General features: G+C 49.7%; 1 protein-coding gene and 2 long non-coding RNA genes across 4 annotated transcripts in view; 1 reads left to right on the top strand and 2 right to left on the bottom strand.

Moving 5' to 3' along the window:
• The window catches only part of LOC118395718 (WW domain-containing oxidoreductase), a 432,897-nt gene that overhangs the window by 228,196 nt on the left and 189,509 nt on the right, over positions 1 to 15,192 (top strand). The window contains exon 9 of one of the 2 annotated variants that reach the window (XM_052465908.1): positions 10,382 to 10,526. The exons of the other annotated variant lie outside the window; for it this stretch is intronic. Coding sequence (XP_052321868.1) covers positions 10,382 to 10,390 — 9 coding nt within the window. The 3' untranslated portion in view covers positions 10,391 to 10,526. Of the gene's footprint in view, positions 1 to 10,381; positions 10,527 to 15,192 lie in introns of those variants that run through there. 2 annotated transcript variants of the gene reach the window in all.
• Positions 1 to 15,192, bottom strand: part of LOC127908246 (uncharacterized) — a 464,705-nt gene that overhangs the window by 287,023 nt on the left and 162,490 nt on the right. The window lies entirely within an intron of this gene.
• Positions 10,748 to 13,658, bottom strand: LOC127908245 (uncharacterized). The gene is made up of 3 exons (XR_008066465.1): positions 12,481 to 13,658; positions 10,858 to 11,939; positions 10,748 to 10,795 (listed from the first exon to the last, which is right to left on the bottom strand). It is a non-coding gene; the product is annotated as an uncharacterized LOC127908245 (long non-coding RNA).

The raw sequence follows: 15,192 nt of genomic DNA, 5'->3' as shown, positions 1-15,192 counted from the left end.
CCCCCCATACTTTTCTCAATCACATGCATCAAAGAACTATTGAACACAATTGTCAAGTCTAGCTGAGCTGAATCGTGGGCAGGGGCTGAGACTTGGCATGGACCTAGGCTGGGGTTGGTTCGACAAAGATCTGCTGATAAACAGTAGGTATGTTTTTAGTCCAGGCCAGACTTTACTGTTTAACATGGAGAGTAGTCTATCTGTCTCATTGGTCTGTCTGGCCAGCCAATGTCAGGGCTATCACCTTGAGAGCTGCGCTGGAAAAATAATAAGCCCCTTTCTTCCTCTCCTCCTTCTCCCCTCTCTCCCCCTCCTTTACCCCCCTCCCTCCTGCTCCTGCTCCATCTCCCCTTTCTCCCTCTCCTTCCTCCCCTCTCCTTCCTACCCACTCCATCTCCCCTCTCTCCCTCTCCTTTATCACCCTGTCTCCCCCTCCCTCCTGCTTCTGCTCCATCTCCCCTTTCTCCCTCTCCTTCCTCCCCTCTCCTTCCTACCCACTCCATCTCCCCTCTCTCCCTCTCCTTTATCACCCTGTCTCCCCCCTCCCTCCTGCTTCTGCTCCATCTCCCCTTTCTCCCTCTCCTTCCTACCCACTCCATCTCCCCTCTCTCCCTCTCCTTCCTACCCACTCCATCTCCCCTCTCTCCCTCTCCTTTATCCCCCTGTCTCCCCCCTCCCTCCTGCTCCTGCTCCATCTCCCCTTTCTCCCTCTCCTTCCTACCCACTCCATCTCCCCTCTCTCCCTCTCCTTTATCCCCCTGTCTCCCCCCTCCCTCCTGCTTCTGCTCCATCTCCCCTTTCTCCCTCTCCTTCCTACCCACTCCATCTCCCCTCTCTCCCTCTCCTTCCTACCCACTCCATCTCCCCTCCTCCCTCTCCTTTATCCCCCTCCCCCCTCCCTCCTGCTCCTGCTCCATCTCCCCTTTCTCCCTCTCCTTCCTACTCCATCTCCCCTCTCTCCCTCTCCTTTATCCCCCTGTCTCCCCTCCCTCCTGCTTCTGCTCCATCTCCCTTTCTCCCTCTCCTTCCTACCCACTCCATCTCCCCTCTCTCCCTCTCCTTCCTACCCACTCCATCTCCCCTCTCTCCCTCTCCTTTATCCCCCTGTCTCCCCCTCACTCCTGCTTCTGCTCTATCTCCCCTTTCTCCCTCTCCTTCCTACCCACTCCATCTCCCCTCTCCCCTCTCCTTCCTACCCACTCCATCTCCCCTCTCTCCCTCTCCTTCCTACCCACTCCATCTCCCCTCTCTCCTCTCCTTCCTACCCACTCCATCTCCCCTCTCTCCCTCTCCTTTATCCCCTGTCTCCCCCTCCCTCCTGCTTCTTCTCCATCTCCCTCTCTCCCTCTCCTTCCTACCTACTCCATCTCCCTCTCTCCCTCTCCTTTATCCCCCTGTCTCCCCCTCCTGCTTCTGCTCCATCTCCCTTTCTCCCTCTCCTTCCTACCCACTCCATCTCCCCTCTCTCCCTCTCCTTTATCCCCCTGTCTCCCCTCCCTCCTGCTCCTGCTCCATCTCCCCTTTCTCCCTCTCCTTCCTACCCACTCCATCTCCCTCTCCCCTCTCCTTTATCCCCTGTCTCCCCTCCCTCCTGCTTCTGCTCCATCTCCCTTTCTCCCTCTCCTTCCTACCCACTCCATCTCCCCTCTCTCCCTCTCCTTTATCCCCCTGTCTCCCCCTCCCTCCTGCTTCTGCTCCATCTCCCCTTTCTCCCTCTCCTTCCTACCCACTCCATCTCCCCTCTCTCCCTCTCCTTCCTACCCACTCCATCTCCCCTCTCTCCCTCTCCTTTATCCCCCTGTCTCCCCCTCCCTCCTGCTTCTGCTCCATCTCCCCTTTCTCCCTCTCCTTCCTACCCACTCCATCTCCCCTCTCTCCCTCTCCTTTATCCCCCTTTCTCCCCCTCCCTCCTGCTTCTGCTCCATCTCCCCTTTCTCCCTCTCCTTCCTACCCACTCCATCTCCCCTCTCTCCCTCTCCTTTATCCCCCTTTCTCCCCCCTCCCTCCTGCTTCTGCTCCATCTCCCCTCTCTCCCTCTCCTTTATCCCCCTGTACCCATCTCCTCTGTTTTCTGCTCACTCAAACCATATTGAGCCAGTGTGTGAGGGATACTGTTTTAGGTACAGAGGCCATTGATGTGTGTGGTACATAGTTTGGATGGATCTGTGTGTGTGGATCTGAGTGAATGGTATAAGATGTTTCTATTGAATATGAGCTGGCTACTCTGTGTCTGTGCATAACATTTGTATTGGAGAGGAAACTAATGATTTGATAATGCCATTGACGTTTCTGCTGTTGTTATTTTGAAGCATCGTGTGGGTGTTTTACTCTGCAGGAGCAGAGGTCCCAGTTGCACTTAACGAACAATAAGTCCATGCAAACAGCTTATCGGAAAAGAGAGAGAAAGAGATCGATGTAGTCTTGGTTATTTAGACCTATTATTTTCTGGCAGATTTGTTTCTCTCTCTCTAAATTCATGTTATGAGAGTCGTTACTGATATGGTGTGCATTGCTAACATTGTGATGAAGATATATTTGAATATATCGAACCATTCTCAGCTATGAATTTGTACCGGTGTTGTTTAGTTCCTCTTTGACCACATGGGACTGCAGTTTAGATGCAGGACTGTAAACAGTGTGTTTCTGTTCATTCCAGCACACTTTTGGTACTATAATAACATTAACACAAAGACTCATTCAGAATCAAATAACTCGTTTTCCTACAATGAGGCCTCCCTCTCTGTGGCCACTCAGAGCAGATCAAAGAGATCTGAGATGGAGGGTTTCTGAATGGAGTCAATGTGTTTAATTAAAACAGAGGAGGAGAGGGGAGAGATGTTCTGTGACGAGGACTCTGGATGGGGCGTATACTGTACATGTGGAAGGGGGATACCTAGTCCATTGCTTAACTTAATGTGTTCAACCATTTAACCCAACCCCTCTGAATCAGAGAGGTGCGGGGGGCTGCCTTAATCCATGTCCACATCATAAGTGCCCTGGGAGCAGTTGTTGTTGGGGGTGAACTGCCTTCTACCTTGCCTTCTACCTTTCCGGTTTGTAGATTCGAATCAACAACCTTTCGGTTACTGGCCCAATGCTCTGTTGTGTGGTTATTACGCATGGTTTTACTTAACAGAGTTAAAGAGATGGGGAGGGGGAACGGGGGGAGAAAGGAGTGTGATTATCTGACCTTTGTTGCAGAGGAGAATGACTGAATGCCATTTGGGTCAGTGCTCTTTATGAAACTACTCTCTCCCCATCTCTCTCTCTCTCTCTCTCTCTCTCTCTCTCTCTCTCTCTCTCTCTCTCTCTCTCTCTCTTTAATTGTGTAGCAGTAAAGTAGTGTAGGGTCAGTGGTTTTTCAAGGTGACGCCCCATGTGTGTCTCTGTCTAATGGCCTCCTACCAGACACACGTGGAGAGACACTAGGCTGCCCCTGCACTCCCCACACAAAAACCTATCCCCTTACCCCTACTCTCTTCTGTACCCCCATGTTCCCCTCTCCTACCCCTATGTCCCCCTTCTCCTCCCTGTCCTTGTGCCAGGCTGTACAGCCAGAGGGCATACTGAGGGTGAGTCAGAGACACCACAGCTCTGCCAACAGAACCAGCAGGGAGAGAGCAGAGCGAGAGAGAGAACAGAGAGAGAGAGCAGAGAGGTGGAGAGAGCAGAGAGGTGGAGAGAGCAGAGAGGTGGAGAGAGCAGAGAGGTGGAGAGAGCAGTGAGGTGGAGAGAGCAGTGAGGTGGAGAGAGCAGTGAGGTGGAGAGAGCAGAGAGGTGGAGAGAGCAGAGAGGTGGAGAGAGCAGAGAGGTGGAGAGAGCAGAGAGGTGGAGAGAGCAGAGAGGTGGAGAGAGCAGAGAGGTGGAGAGAGCAGAGAGATGAGAGAGGTGGAGAGATGGAGAGAGCAGAGAGGTGGAGAGAGCAGAGAGATGAGAGAGGTGGAGAGATGGAGAGAGCAGAGAGGTGGAGAGAGCAGAGAGGTGGAGAGAGCAGAGAGAGAGAGAGCAGAGAGGTGGAGAGAGCAGAGAGAGAGAGCAGAGAGGTGGAGAGAGCAGAGAGAGAGCAGAGAGGTGGAGAGAGCAGAGAGAGGTGGAGAGAGCAGAGAGCAGAGAGGTGGAGAGAGCAGAGAGGTGGAGAGAGCAGAGAGGTGGAGAGAGCAGAGAGAGAGAGCAGAGAGGTGGAGAGAGCAGAGAGAGAGCAGAGAGGTGGAGAGAGCAGAGAGAGGTGGAGAGAGGTGGAGAGAGAGAGCAGAGAGGTGGAGAGAGCAGAGAGAGCGAGAGCAGAGAGGTGGAAAGCAGAAAAATGGAGAGAGCAGTGAGTGAGTGAGTGAGTGAGTGAGTGAGTGAGTGAGTGAGTGAGTGAGTGAGTGAGTGAGTGAGTGAGTGAGTGAGTGAGTGAGTGAGTGAGTGAGTGAGTGAGTGAGTGAGTGAGTGAGTGAGTGAGTGAGTGAGTGAGTGAGTGAGAGACTGGAATCCAAACAAATCTGTTCAGGTCAAGTGTTTGAGAACAGCGCCAGTCATCGTCGTGGAAGCAGTCTGATGAGATGGCAGTGCTGTTTGATACCAGTAGGGGGCATGAGAGAGAGAGAGAGAGAGAGAGAGAGAGAGAGAGAGAGAGAGAGAGAGAGAGAGAGAGAGAGAGAGAGAGAGAGAGAGAGAGAGAGAGAGAGAGAGAGAGAGAGAGAGAGAGAGAGAGAGCGCGAGCGCGAGAGAGAGCGCGAGAGAGAGCGCGAGAGAGAGCGCGAGAGAGAGCGCGAGAGAGAGCGCGAGCGCGAGAGAGAGCGCGAGCGCGAGCGAGCTGTGTGGAGGACAGAGATCATCCTGAGCTACAGAACTAAAGTGGTGTTTCCACTGTGCTGGGATTTCTGCTCTGTTGTTGTGGTGTCATAGATTTTTGTTTGGCTGTTGTTTAACACAGTTCATGTATTAATTTATTGGATTCATACAGCTTTATCCAGACGCGGAAAGCGCCGCCATTGTACTAAACATAGGCCTATATATATATATATATATATATATATATATATATATATATATATTTAAAAAATATCCTTCTTTTCAGTAAACTGATGAATGAGTTTTAAAAAAACATTTGTTGTAAGAGATTGCTCTGATAGGATGTGTGAAACAGAGCAGAAACAGAGCAATACTGAGTACTGATCACTGAGTTCCTAAGGACAGCAGTGGTTGGGTAGGGGTGGTATTCATGGGAGTAGGTGTATAGATACTCTATTACTGATACAGGGCTGATTGTGTAAAAGTGTTTAGATTTTCATGTAGCTTCATGTTTTCCTTTGATGGGTGACTCATATGGGACTAGAGATCTAGCTTCATAAACTCCCATGAGGCGCGAGTGCGTGTGTTTTGTATTTTTTTATGCACACACACACGCTCCTCCACTGTTGCTAAATTGATTTAATACATTGGCTGGTAATTCTGTATCCGATTATAAAGAGGATTTTCTGTTCCTATTCCACTCAGAGGGAGTTTGCCCTGTAGGTATTGTGTGGGAATCCATTGTTCAGGAATACATTCTAGAGCCTGTTCCCTTTAGAAGGCTCTCCTCTGAGGAGTACCTCTGGAGTGTTGGAGAGAATTACAGCTGTGTGTGTGTGTGTGTGTGTGTGTGTGTGTGTGTGTGTGTGTGTGTGTGTGTGTGTGTGTGTGTGTGTGTGTTACTCTAGTGCTGTGTTTCTGCTGTAATTAAATACACTGATTATTGTGTTTCAGTCTCTTGAGCGATACAGAACAAACTGTTATTTCTGATTAGATTGCGTATTCATATTGGTGCTAAGGAATGTTTACTGTTACTTAAATAGTGCTATAGTGTAAGAAACAAACAAAACGCATATTTCCTATTGGTTTAGTTTGGTGATGAGTTGGGGGACTATTGACATGTTTATCAGTATAGTCTTTACTATAGTGTTAGAAAATAGGTGTTTTTAGTGTAATCCTAGACACATTTTCATGTCTCCCTGGCACACAGCTCAATAAATCTATGATCCACACATTCATAGTAATATCCATAGACAACAACCCAGGGTTTGTTTCTAAACCTATATTCCTGTGTACGGGGCTGATCCAGGGCCACTGACAGCCATTAGATGTATATTAGATGAAACAGCAGCCAATATGAGAATGCAGGCAGGCCACTCAGAGCAGGAAGGATTTAAATGGCAACCAACAGACATTAACAGTCTATCAGAAAATAGACAGATTATTTTCCATACATCATTCATGACGGGAAATCCATCCCTTTCTCTCTCTCTTCACTCCTCTCTGTCCATTCAGCTCCATTTCAACCCTGTCTCTTTCATTTGTTCACTTGATATTTCACAGTCATCCTCATAGGCTACACTGCATCACACCGTAGACCAGAGGTGGCCAAGCCAACCCTCCTGCAGGGTTTTGTTACAAACCTACTCTACCAAACCTGATTCTACTAATCCGTTTCTCCTCAGGACCTGAATTAGTCGAATCAGGTGTGTTAGAGCAGGGATGGAGGAAAAGCCTGCTCAACCGTTTAGTTCTCAGCTCCTGCAATGCATGTTTGATTGAATGACACTGCTAATCTGTTTACCATAAGCATCTTCCTCTCTCTCACGTAGCATCCCTCCTCTCATGTTCCTTGTTATTTTAGTTTAGTACTGAAATCAGGCAGGGCTTGCCAATAAAGTTTATTGTACAAAGCTAAGTATCGATATCACACACACCTGGGGCACAGAGGTCTTTGTAATTAGAGAGGAGGGAGGGAGGGAGATGGAGAGAGAGGGATAGAATAGAGAGAGCAGTATGAAAAAGAAGTGAGTGAGCACTTTTGAGAGAGAGAGAGAGAGAGAGAAAGAAAGAAAGAGAGAGAGATTTGAATGAGCGGAGCAGGCTTGAAAATAAGATCTGTGATTTTAGTGGCACATGGAAAAGAGCTGACTAACAGGCTCACACAAGCACAGGACCTGTGTCCTTTTACATGATAAACACCGCCAATGAACATGAAAGTAATGCCTGAGGTCTAACTGGGAGTGTGTGTCTGTGCTCTTTTCAAAATCCTTTACATTTTGTTCACTCACTCACAAACTCCGTTATTTTCCTTTCTCCTCTCTTCTACTCCTCTTCTCTCCTGAATTCTCCTCTTTATTGATTAGAAGTCATTAATTAAAGATTGTTTTAGTGATCTCTGATGTGCAATATAAACGTCAACCTTCTTTAACAAGCTCCCCGGAGAAGAGTGGTGGGCCGCATGCTTCGATCACACACTAAAACACAAAACAATTTCCCATTACTAATACCTGGAGATTCCAGCACGATTAAATGTGCAGGAGCCCTGGCTGATGGAAATAGGCGATGCATATTCAATATGACAGAATACAGCGGTGAGGAGCGAGGGAGAGGAGAGGAGGAGAGGAGCGAGGGACAGGAGAGGAGGAGAGGAGCGAGGGACAGGAGAGGAGGAGAGGAGCGAGGGACAGGAGAGGATGTGAGGAGCGAGGTACAGGAGAGGATGTGAGGAGCGAGGTACAGGAGAGGAGGTGAGGAGCGATGGAGAGGAGAGGAGGAGAGGAGCGAGGGACAGGAGAGGAGGTGAGGAGCGAGGGAGAGGATAGGAGGAGAGGAGCGAGGGACAGGAGAGGAGGTGAGGAGCGAGGGGAGGTGAGGAGCGAGGGACAGGAGAGGAGGAGAGGAGCGAGGGACAGGAGAGGAAGTGAGCAGCGAGGGAGAGGATAGGAAGTGAGCAGCGAGGGACAGGAGAGGAGGTGAGGAGCGAGGGACAGGAGAGGAGGAGAGGAGCGAGGGACAGGAGAGGAAGTGAGCAGCGAGGGAGAGGATAGGAAGTGAGCAGCGAGGGAGAGGATAGGAAGTGAGCAGCGAGGGACAGGAGAGGAGGTGAGGAGCGAGGGACAGGAGAGGAGCTAAGGACAGGAGAGGTGAGGAGCGAGGGACAGGAGAGGAGCTAAGGACAGGAGAGGAGGTGAGGAGCGAAGGACAGGAGAGGAGCTAAGGACAGGAGAGGAGGTGAGGAGCGAGGGACAGGAGAGGAGGTGAGGAGCGAGGGAGAGGAGAGGAGGTGAGGAGCGAGGGAGAGGAGAGGAGGTGAGGAGCGAGGGACAGGAGAGGAAGTGAGGAGCGAGGGACAGGAGAGGAGGTGAGGAGCGAGGGACAGGAGAGGAGGTGAGGAGCGAGGGACAGGAGAGGAGGAGAGGAGCGAGGGACAGGAGAGGAAGTGAGCAGCGAGGGAGAGGATAGGAAATGAGCAGCGAGGGAGAGGATAGGAAGTGAGCAGCGAGGGACAGGAGAGGAGGAGAGGAGCGAGGGACAGGAGAGGAGGAGAGGAGCGAGGGACAGGAGAGGATGTGAGGAGCGAGGTACAGGAGAGGATGTGAGGAGCGAGGTACAGGAGAGGAGGTGAGGAGCGATGGAGAGGAGAGGAGGAGAGGAGCAAGGGAGAGGAGGTGAGGAGCTAGGGACAGGAGAGGAGGAGAGGAGCGAGGGACAGGAGAGGATGTGAGGAGCGAGGTACAGGAGAGGAGGTGAGGAGCGAGGGACAGGAGAGGAGGAGAGGAGCGAGGGACAGGAGAGGAAGTGAGCAGCGAGGGAGAGGATAGGAAATGAGCAGCGAGGGAGAGGATAGGAAGTGAGCAGCGAGGGACAGGAGAGGAGAGGAGGTGAGGAGCGAGGGACAGGAGAGGAGGTGAGGAGCGAGGGACAGGAGAGGAGGTGAGGAGCGAGGGACAGGAGAGGAAGTGAGCAGCGAGGGACAGGAGAGGAAGTGAGCAGCGAGGGACAGGAGAGGAAGTGAGCAGCGAGGGAGAGGATAGGAAGTGAGCAGCGAGGGACAGGAGAGGAGGTGAGGAGCGAGGGACAGGAGAGGATGTGAGGAGCGAGGGACAGGAGAGGAAGTGAGGAGCTAAGGACAGGAGAGGAGGTGAGGAGCGAGGGACAGGAGAGGAGGTGAGGAGCGAGGGAGAGGAGAGGAGGTGAGGAGCGAGGGAGAGGAGAGGAGGTGAGGAGCGAGGGACAGGAGAGGAGAGGAGGTGAGGAGCGAGGGACAGGAGAGGAGGTGAGAAGCATGAGAGAGGAGAGGAGGTGAGGAGCTAGGGACAGGAGAGGAGGTGAGGAGCAAGGGAGAGGAGGTGAGGAGCTAGGGACAGGAGAGGAGGAGAGGAGCTAGGGAGCGGAGGAGAGGCGCTAGGGACAGGAGAGAAGGTGAGGAACTAGGGACAGGAGAGGAGGTGAGGAGCTAAGGACAGGAGAGGAGGTGAGGAGCGAGGGACAGGAGAGGAGGTGAGGAGCGAGGGAGAGGAGAGGAGGTGAGGAGCGAGGGAGAGGAGAGGAGGTGAGGAGCGAGGGACAGGAGAGGAGAGGAGGTGAGGAGCGAGGGACAGGAGAGGAGGTAGGAGCGAGGGACAGGAGAGGAGGTGAGGAGCGAGGGACAGGAGAGGAGGTGAGGAACTAGGGACAGGAGAGGAGGTGAGGAGCGCGGGACAGGAGAGGAGGTGAGGAGCGAGGGACAGGAGAGGAGGTGAGAAGCGTGGGAGAGGAGAGGAGGTGAGGAGCTAGGGACAGGAGAGGAGGTGAGGAGCAAGGGAGAGGAGGTGAGGAGCTAGGGACAGGAGAGGAGGAGAGGAGCTAGGGACAGGAGAGGAGGAGAGGAGCTAGGGACAGGAGAGGAGGAGAGGAGCGAGGGACAGGAGAGGAGGAGAGGAGCTAGGGACAGGAGAGGAGGAGAGGAGCTAGGGACAGGAGAGGAGGAGAGTGCATATTCATTATGACAGAATATGGTGGTGAGGAGCGGGGGACAGGAGAGGAGGAGGGGATAGGCGTGTGGCGGAGAGGTAGAGCAGATGGAGGAGTAATTTGCATGGGATGTGAAAGACTGGGAAACACGGCGTGTGACAGCACTGAGCGATGCGTCCCGTGCTGAAAGAAATCATTTTGGGGCGGAACGAGGACACTGTGCATACAGTAATTGAATATTACAGCTTACTGTCTGGTTCATATTCACCATTCGTCTGGCCACGGCTAGACTACTAGAGATTAGAGACAGCAGGGGACTTTGGGACTAGAGGTGGGACTAGAGGTGGGACTAGAGGACAGTTAGGGGTTTGGTCATTATATTGAAAAGCTCGATAAAGGTTGTTTCTACAAGACTAAAGGAAGCACTGTTTTTCAAAAGTGTTTGTGTGCATCCCTGTGTCTCCCGGCCCTGACCTATCAGATCCATCAGTCTGGGCCACATGACATAATCAATGATCCCAACTGTTAATCATTGAGGTTTTAAATGAGCATTGACCCTGCTCACAAGGTCATCTCTCTGTATTGGTTTACATTAGCCTAAGTAACACAACCAATCATAAGAGGAGTAATGTCCTTCTGTTTGTCTGAGGTCTCTTAAATACAAGACTTACTGGACCTTCTACTTTAAGACCTACTGTACCAACCCTAAAGAGAGGCTACAGAGAAGAATGTCCTGACCTTCTACTTTAAGACCTACTGTACCAACCCTAAAGAGAGGCTACACGGAAGAATGTCCTGACCTTCTACTTTAAGACCTACTGTACCAACCCTAAAGAGAGGCTTCACAGAAGAATGTCCTGACCTTCTACTTTAAGACCTACTGTACCAACCCTAAAGAGAGACTTCACAGAAGAATGTCCTGACCTTCTACTTTAAGACCTACTGTACCAACCCTAAAGAGAGGCTACACGGAAGAATGTCCTGACCTTCTACTTTAAGACCTACTGTACCAACCCTAAAGAGAGGCTACACAGAAGAATGTCCTGACCTTCTACTTTAAGACCTACTGTACCAACCCTAAAGAGAGGCTACACAGAAAAATGTCCTGACCTTCTCCTTTAAGACCTACTGTACCAACCCTAAAGAGAGGCTTCACAGAAGAATGTCCTGACCTTCTCCTTTAAGACCTACTGTACCAACCCTAAAGAGAGGCTACACAGACCTACACGGACCTACTGTACCAACCCTAAAGAGAGGCTACACAGAAGAATGTCCTGACCTTCTCCTTTAATACCTACTGTACCAACCCTAAAGAGAGGCTACACGGAAGAATGTCCTGACCTTCTCCTTTAAGACCTACTGTACCAACCCTAAAGAGCGGCTACACAGAATAATGTCCTGACCTTCTACTTTAAGACCTACTGTACCAACCCTAAAGAGAGGCTACACGGAAGAATGTCCTGACCTTCTACTTTAAGACCTACTGTACCAACCCTAAAGAGAGGCTACAGAGAAGAATGTCCTGACCTTCTACTTTAAGACCTACTGTACCAACCCTAAAGAGAGGCTACAGAGAAGAATGTCCTGACCTTCTACTTTAAGACCTACTGTACCAACCCTAAAGAGAGGCTACACAGAAGAATGTCCTGACCTTCTACTTTAAGACCTACTGTACCAACCCTAAAGAGAGGCTACAGAGAATAATGTCCTGACCTTCTACTTTAAGACCTACTGTACCAACCCTAAAGAGAGGCTACACAGAATAATGTCCTGACCTTCTACTTTAAGACCTACTGTACCAACCCTAAAGAGAGGCTACACAGAAGAATGTCCTGACCTTCTACTTTAAGACCTACTGTACCAACCCTAAAGAGAGGCTTCACAGAAGAATGTCCTGACCTTCTCCTTTAAGACCTACTGTACCAACCCTAAAGAGAGGCTACACAGACCTACACGGACCTACTGTACCAACCCTAAAGAGAGGCTACACAGAAGAATGTCCTGACCTTCTCCTTTAATACCTACTGTACCAACCCTAAAGAGAGGCTACACGGAAGAATGTCCTGACCTTCTCCTTTAAGACCTACTGTACCAACCCTAAAGAGCGGCTACACAGAATAATGTCCTGACCTTCTACTTTAAGACCTACTGTACCAACCCTAAAGAGAGGCTACACGGAAGAATGTCCTGACCTTCTACTTTAAGACCTACTGTACCAACCCTAAAGAGAGGCTACACAGAAGAATGTCCTGACCTTCTACTTTAAGACCTACTGTACCAACCCTAAAGAGAGGCTACAGAGAAAAATGTCCTGACCTTCTCCTTTAAGACCTACTGTACCAACCCTAAAGAGAGGCTTCACAGAAGAATGTCCTGACCTTCTCCTTTAAGACCTACTGTACCAACCCTAAAGAGAGGCTACACAGACCTACACGGACCTACTGTACCAACCCTAAAGAGAGGCTACACAGAAGAATGTCCTGACCTTCTCCTTTAATACCTACTGTACCAACCCTAAAGAGAGGCTACACGGAAGAATGTCCTGACCTTCTCCTTTAAGACCTACTGTACCAACCCTAAAGAGCGGCTACACAGAATAATGTCCTGACCTTCTACTTTAAGACCTACTGTACCAACCCTAAAGAGAGGCTACACGGAAGAATGTCCTGACCTTCTACTTTAAGACCTACTGTACCAACCCTAAAGAGAGGCTACAGAGAAGAATGTCCTGACCTTCTACTTTAAGACCTACTGTACCAACCCTAAAGAGAGGCTACAGAGAAGAATGTCCTGACCTTCTACTTTAAGACCTACTGTACCAACCCTAAAGAGAGGCTACACAGAAGAATGTCCTGACCTTCTACTTTAAGACCTACTGTACCAACCCTAAAGAGAGGCTACAGAGAATAATGTCCTGACCTTCTACTTTAAGACCTACTGTACCAACCCTAAAGAGAGGCTACACAGAATAATGTCCTGACCTTCTACTTTAAGACCTACTGTACCAACCCTAAAGAGAGGCTACACAGAAGAATGTCCTGACCTTCTACTTTAAGACCTACTGTACCAACCCTAAAGAGAGGCTTCACAGAAGAATGTCCTGACCTTCTCCTTTAAGACCTACTGTACCAACCCTAAAGAGAGGCTACACAGACCTACACGGACCTACTGTACCAACCCTAAAGAGAGGCTACACAGAAGAATGTCCTGACCTTCTCCTTTAATACCTACTGTACCAACCCTAAAGAGAGGCTACACGGAAGAATGTCCTGACCTTCTCCTTTAAGACCTACTGTACCAACCCTAAAGAGCGGCTACACAGAATAATGTCCTGACCTTCTACTTTAAGACCTACTGTACCAACCCTAAAGAGAGGCTACACGGAAGAATGTCCTGACCTTCTACTTTAAGACCTACTGTACCAACCCTAAAGAGAGGCTACAGAGAAGAATGTCCTGACCTTCTACTTTAAGACCTACTGTACCAACCCTAAAGAGAGGCTACAGAGAAGAATGTCCTGACCTTCTACTTTAAGACCTACTGTACCAACCCTAAAGAGAGGCTACACAGAAGAATGTCCTGACCTTCTACTTTAAGACCTACTGTACCAACCCTAAAGAGAGGCTACAGAGAATAATGTCCTGACCTTCTACTTTAAGACCTACTGTACCAACCCTAAAGAGAGGCTACACAGAAGAATGTCCTGACCTTCTACTTTAAGACCTACTGTACCAACCCTAAAGAGAGGCTACACAGAAGAATGTCCTGACCTTTGTTCCCCCAATACATCAGTTATCTTAAACAACAACAGCAGGTTCTGACTGAGTAACGTTTAATAAACCCATGATGTAATCTAGTGTAATGTATCGTTATGGCTAATTATAAACCACTTCATTACCTTAATTACTATTAAACGTCTCAGAAACCTTGATCACACAGCTTTATCATCAAACATCTGCCTTTGTGTTTATTTTCCTAATAAGGATGTGTGTGTGTGTGTGTGTGTGTGTGTGTGTGTGTGTGTGTGTGTGTGTGTGTGTGTGTGTGTGTGTGTGTGTGTGTGTGTGTGTGTGTGTGTGTGTGTGTGCGTGCGCGCCATCACAGAGTCGCAGCAGTAGTATTAGTCACTGTCTGATTTAGTCTGTGTACCATACAGGCTGGGGATCCTCTACATTTGTCTCCATTTCTTAATGGTAATTCAACAGCCCCCTCACCACACCCTTTCTCATTTTAATGACCACGGAAATGACTGTGTGTGTCTGTCTATATGTATGTATGTGTGTGCGTGTGTGCATGCGTGTGTGAATGTATGTTTGTGAACTAAACACACGCACATGTGTGAGCCAGAAATCACATTTTATTTAAAAACCTTTTGTGGAGTTGGAGATTGAGGAGAGTATATACACACACACACACACACGCACGCACGCACGCACGCGTACACATACACATTTTAATTCATTTTAATTTAATTTTACCTTTATTTATCTAAGCAAGTCAGTTAAGAACAAATACTTATTTACAATGATAGCCTACACTGGCCAAACCCAGACGACGCTGGGCCAATTGTGGACCGACTCCCGATCACGGCCTGATGCACACACACAGACCATTGTGTGACGACAACCAGATCTGACAATTACAAGAGAGGCTTTTAATCAATCTGGAATGTAGCTTAGAGGGGCAGAGAGGGAAGAAGGGAAGGGGGAGAAGGAGTGATTACTCTTTCCATCTTTATCACTATGCTCTCTCCCTCTTCTGAATCTCTTCCAGACTATTTGAGCCCCTCATCCCCACTCCGTATCCTCTATTAATCTCTCCTCCTCCATCAATACATCTCTCCTCCTCCCTCTATACACCTCTCCTCCTCCCTCCATCCATCTCTCCTCCTCCCTCTATACATCTCTCCTCCTCCCTCTATACACCTCTCTTCCTCCCTCTATCCCTCTCCTCCTCCCTCTATCCATCTCTCCTCCTCCCTCTATACCTCTCCTCCTCCCTCTATCCATCTCTCCTCCTCCCTCTATCCATCTCTCCTCCTCCCTCTATCCATCTCTCCTCCTCCCTCTATCCATCTCTCCTCCTCCCTCTATACATCTCTCCTCCTCCCTCTATACACCTCTCTTCCTCCCTCTATCCCTCTCCTCCTCCCTCTATCCATCTCTCCTCCTCCCTCTATCCCTCTCCTCCTCCCTCTATCCATCTCTCCTCCCTCTATCCCTCTCCTCCTCCTTCTATCCATCTCTCCTCCTCCCTCTATCCCTCTCCTCCCCCCTCTATCCATCTCTCCTCCTCCCTCTATACACCTCTCCTCCTCCCTCTATCCCTCTCCTCCTCCCTCTATCCATCTCTCCCACTCCCTCTATCCCTTTCTCATCTTCCCTCTATTCCTTTCTCCTCCCTCTCTACATCTCTCCTCCTCCCTCCATCCCTCTCTCCTCCTCCCTCTATCCATCTCTC

The sequence above is a fragment of the Oncorhynchus keta genome, chromosome 17, assembly GCF_023373465.1.
Source record: "Oncorhynchus keta strain PuntledgeMale-10-30-2019 chromosome 17, Oket_V2, whole genome shotgun sequence".
Lineage (NCBI taxonomy): Eukaryota > Metazoa > Chordata > Actinopteri > Salmoniformes > Salmonidae > Oncorhynchus > Oncorhynchus keta.
This window is presented reverse-complemented; position numbering and strand designations above follow the sequence as displayed.